Source organism: Dipteris shenzhenensis, chromosome 32 (assembly GCF_047967505.1).
Source record: "Dipteris shenzhenensis isolate YYH24624 ecotype China chromosome 32, Dip_SZ_1.0, whole genome shotgun sequence".
Lineage (NCBI taxonomy): Eukaryota > Viridiplantae > Streptophyta > Polypodiopsida > Gleicheniales > Dipteridaceae > Dipteris > Dipteris shenzhenensis.
The window spans coordinates 31416081-31419009 of record NC_141627.1 but is presented as its reverse complement, the minus strand read 5'-3'; the positions used below and the strand labels follow the sequence as shown (position 1 = coordinate 31419009).

The 2929-nt window shown below is 47.1% G+C and overlaps 1 protein-coding gene across 1 annotated transcript; it reads left to right on the top strand.

The window, feature by feature from the left end:
• Positions 1 to 355: 355 nt before the first annotated feature.
• CAO (chloroplast signal recognition particle component (CAO)) lies at positions 356 to 2226 on the top strand. The gene has a single exon (XM_087371270.1). The coding sequence runs from the start codon at positions 402 to 404 to the stop codon at positions 1704 to 1706; it is 1305 nt and encodes a 434-aa protein (XP_087227396.1). The 5' UTR covers positions 356 to 401; the 3' UTR covers positions 1707 to 2226.
• The last annotated feature ends 703 nt before the right edge of the window (positions 2227 to 2929 follow it).

Below are 2929 nucleotides of genomic sequence, written 5' to 3'. Positions count from 1 at the left end.
GAGAGGGTTGGTAGCTGTGTGTAGGAACTAACAACATAGGGGGAGGCAATTTGCCTTGATTGCCTAGGGGGGGCAGAGACTGGTCAAGCTGGTGGCAGCGACAATGCGCGGGGAGGGGAATTGCCGTGATCGACTATGCTCCAAGGCAGGGTGGGAGCGGGTGCACACTGGGTCTGTAGGAACTTAAGTGATGAGTATTATACAGAGTGAGCTGCGAAGCAAGGGGGGAGGCAATGTGCCGTGATGCAAGCTTGCTTCTTCTTGAGCCAACTCTAAGGATTAAGAGTGGAAAATCCAAATCTGAAGGGGCCTGTATGGGTATGCCACGTCATCATCATCATCTTTTATCCACAGCAAAAATAAGATGAGCTTTCGGTGTTCGTTCCGGAGGAAGGCTGGCTATGGCGGCCTCTGCTCTTCGTTCCCAACTCCACCTTCCTTACCTTCTTCGTTCCCCCTCTCCTCTCCTTCAATCCCCTCCTTCCTCCCTCTTGCCTCGCCCCCTCCCCTCCCTCCCTTCTTCCCTCCGCCCTCCCAGCCTTTGCCACCCCTTTCGCTTCCCCATTTGCTCTCTCAACCACCCCGATCGCTCTTCCTCATTCATTACAACAGACTTGGGACAGGAGCAGCTCAGCGAAGCTCACTCTTCCAACGGGAGCTTGGTACGCGGCGAAGAGCAGGTGGGTGCTGTACCCTCAGAAGAGGAGGAAGCGGAGCATGTGGGTTCTGTAGAGTCAGAAGACGAGGAAGCGGGAACAGCGAGACCCGCCTGGGACGACGCCAGCATCACCAATGCGCAGGAGATCTATGGAGAAGTCAATAAAATTCTTGCTAGTAGAGCTATTGAAAATCGGATGTTTTATCTTATTGAGTGGAAGGACGGTCACGAACCTTCATGGCTCCCCGCCATTAGCATTGCAAAGGATGTCCTGGCTGAGTATGAGAGTCCTTGGTGGAAAGCTGCTCGTGCTGTCGAAGAGCAGAAGCTACGTGAGCTGCTTGCAGACGAGGGGCGGGATGTGGATGCTGTTGATGAAAATGGAAGAACTGCTTTGCAATTTGCATCGGGTATTGGTTCAGAGAAATGTGTTCGATTGCTAGTAGAGGCAGGCGCCGATGTGGACGGGCAGGACCTGGATGGTTTGACGCCCCTTCACATGGCGACAGGCTATACTAGGCAGAACATCGTGAGCGCGCTTCTGAAGCTTGGTGCTGACCCTGAGATCGAGGATTCAAAGGGAAGGACACCCCTTATGCTAGCCCAAGAACTGATGGATAAAACTCCTAAGGCGAACCCTTTGCAATTCGCAAGACGCTTGGCTCTTGAAAACATCCTTAAGCTCCTAGAGAGTGAAGTATACGAAACTGCAGAGGTGGAGCAAGTTCTTGACAGGAGATCGACCAACAATGGTAATGTGGAGTACCTCGTGAAGTGGAAAGATGGTTCTGAAGATGAGTGGATACCGGCAGACAGTGTGGCTGACGATCTAGTGAAAGACTACGAGGCAGGATTAGAGTACGGTGTAGCAGAAGAAATTTTAGACAAGAGAGTCGAAAATGGGCTACTAGAATATCTAGTGAGATGGGCCGATACAGCGCCCACTTGGGAGCCTGTTGAAAACGTCGCTATTGAATTAATTGCCGACTATGAGAAGTTGTCTACACGAGAAGTCGAGAAAATGCTACAGAAAAAGACAGAAACATAATGCATACAAAGATTCAACTCAGTTTGCCCGATTTCTGTGGAATTCAAACTGGAAACTACAGCCTCTCATTGGGTGATTAATTTTCTGCACAGAGAGAGAGAGAGAGAGAGAGAGAGAGAGAGAGAGAGAGAGAGAAGTCCGTAAAATTAAAAAGGGAGTACCCCCTGGGCTGATCCAAAACGTCATACCTCGCGAGAACCAACCAGAGAGGCTTCTTACGGTTAGCTAGTAAATTGAGTGCAAAAGTACTAACAAATTTGCCTTTGAGGAGCATATTATTACTCTCCTAGTGCATGCTTGTATTCGAAGACTCCCAAGGAGCAGGTACCAATAACACGATAGCAGCGAGATGCAGACATGATTCCGTGAAATGTGTTCCATTTCCATCATATGCTGGTCGTGCACCCGGCAGATCCCTTGTTCCAAGAGGATTTTATGCAATCTTTCTGTTCTGTAACGAAGTAGATGTGACCCAGTCCCAACAGACGTGATCTCCAGTTAAGCTTTATTCCAGAGTCTCTTGCATATATAAGGCTGTGCAATATTCTCCTTTTCCTTTGAAAATCTGAAGCTATGATCTGTGTAGACTGAATTTTTTGTCTTCATGTGCTTCCTTTATATATATATATATATATATATATATATATATAGAGAGAGAGAGAGAGAGAGAGAGAGAGAGAGAGAATAATATCCTTAGACCTCAGACCCAGCAGGAATAGGTTTTATAAGCCTGAGCTAGCAAACTTTATAAGCCCCTGATGCAACTAGAATAACTGCTGCAACACACCAAACGTATCTCACTGCACATTTGTAGGAGGAACACAAAATTTGGAAGGAGAGAAAATTTTACATGCAAGAGACTGAGAAATGTAGGGGGCAGAGGGCATGCTTGGCTCTCTCAAATCTGAGCCGCCTCAGAATTCAGCGATTTGTACTATTGAAGATTCCAGTGCTTTTGCAAAGTGTAAGTAATAAGTCCTGATGGTCATAACGTTTGCAATTGTCACCACTATCCCCATGTGACCTAGATCTCTGAGGAATCATATGTGCGTACTGTAGTTCTGAAAGCTATTGTTATACTATGGAACTGGCATCTCTGGAGTATCCTAGAGGGTATGCAGTGTTTCTTAATGCAACGCCAGCATGTCCACTATTCCATGTAAAATATGCATCCAAAATTGGGTTTCAGATCGTGGGATTGCAATATGCAAATACTGATTCAA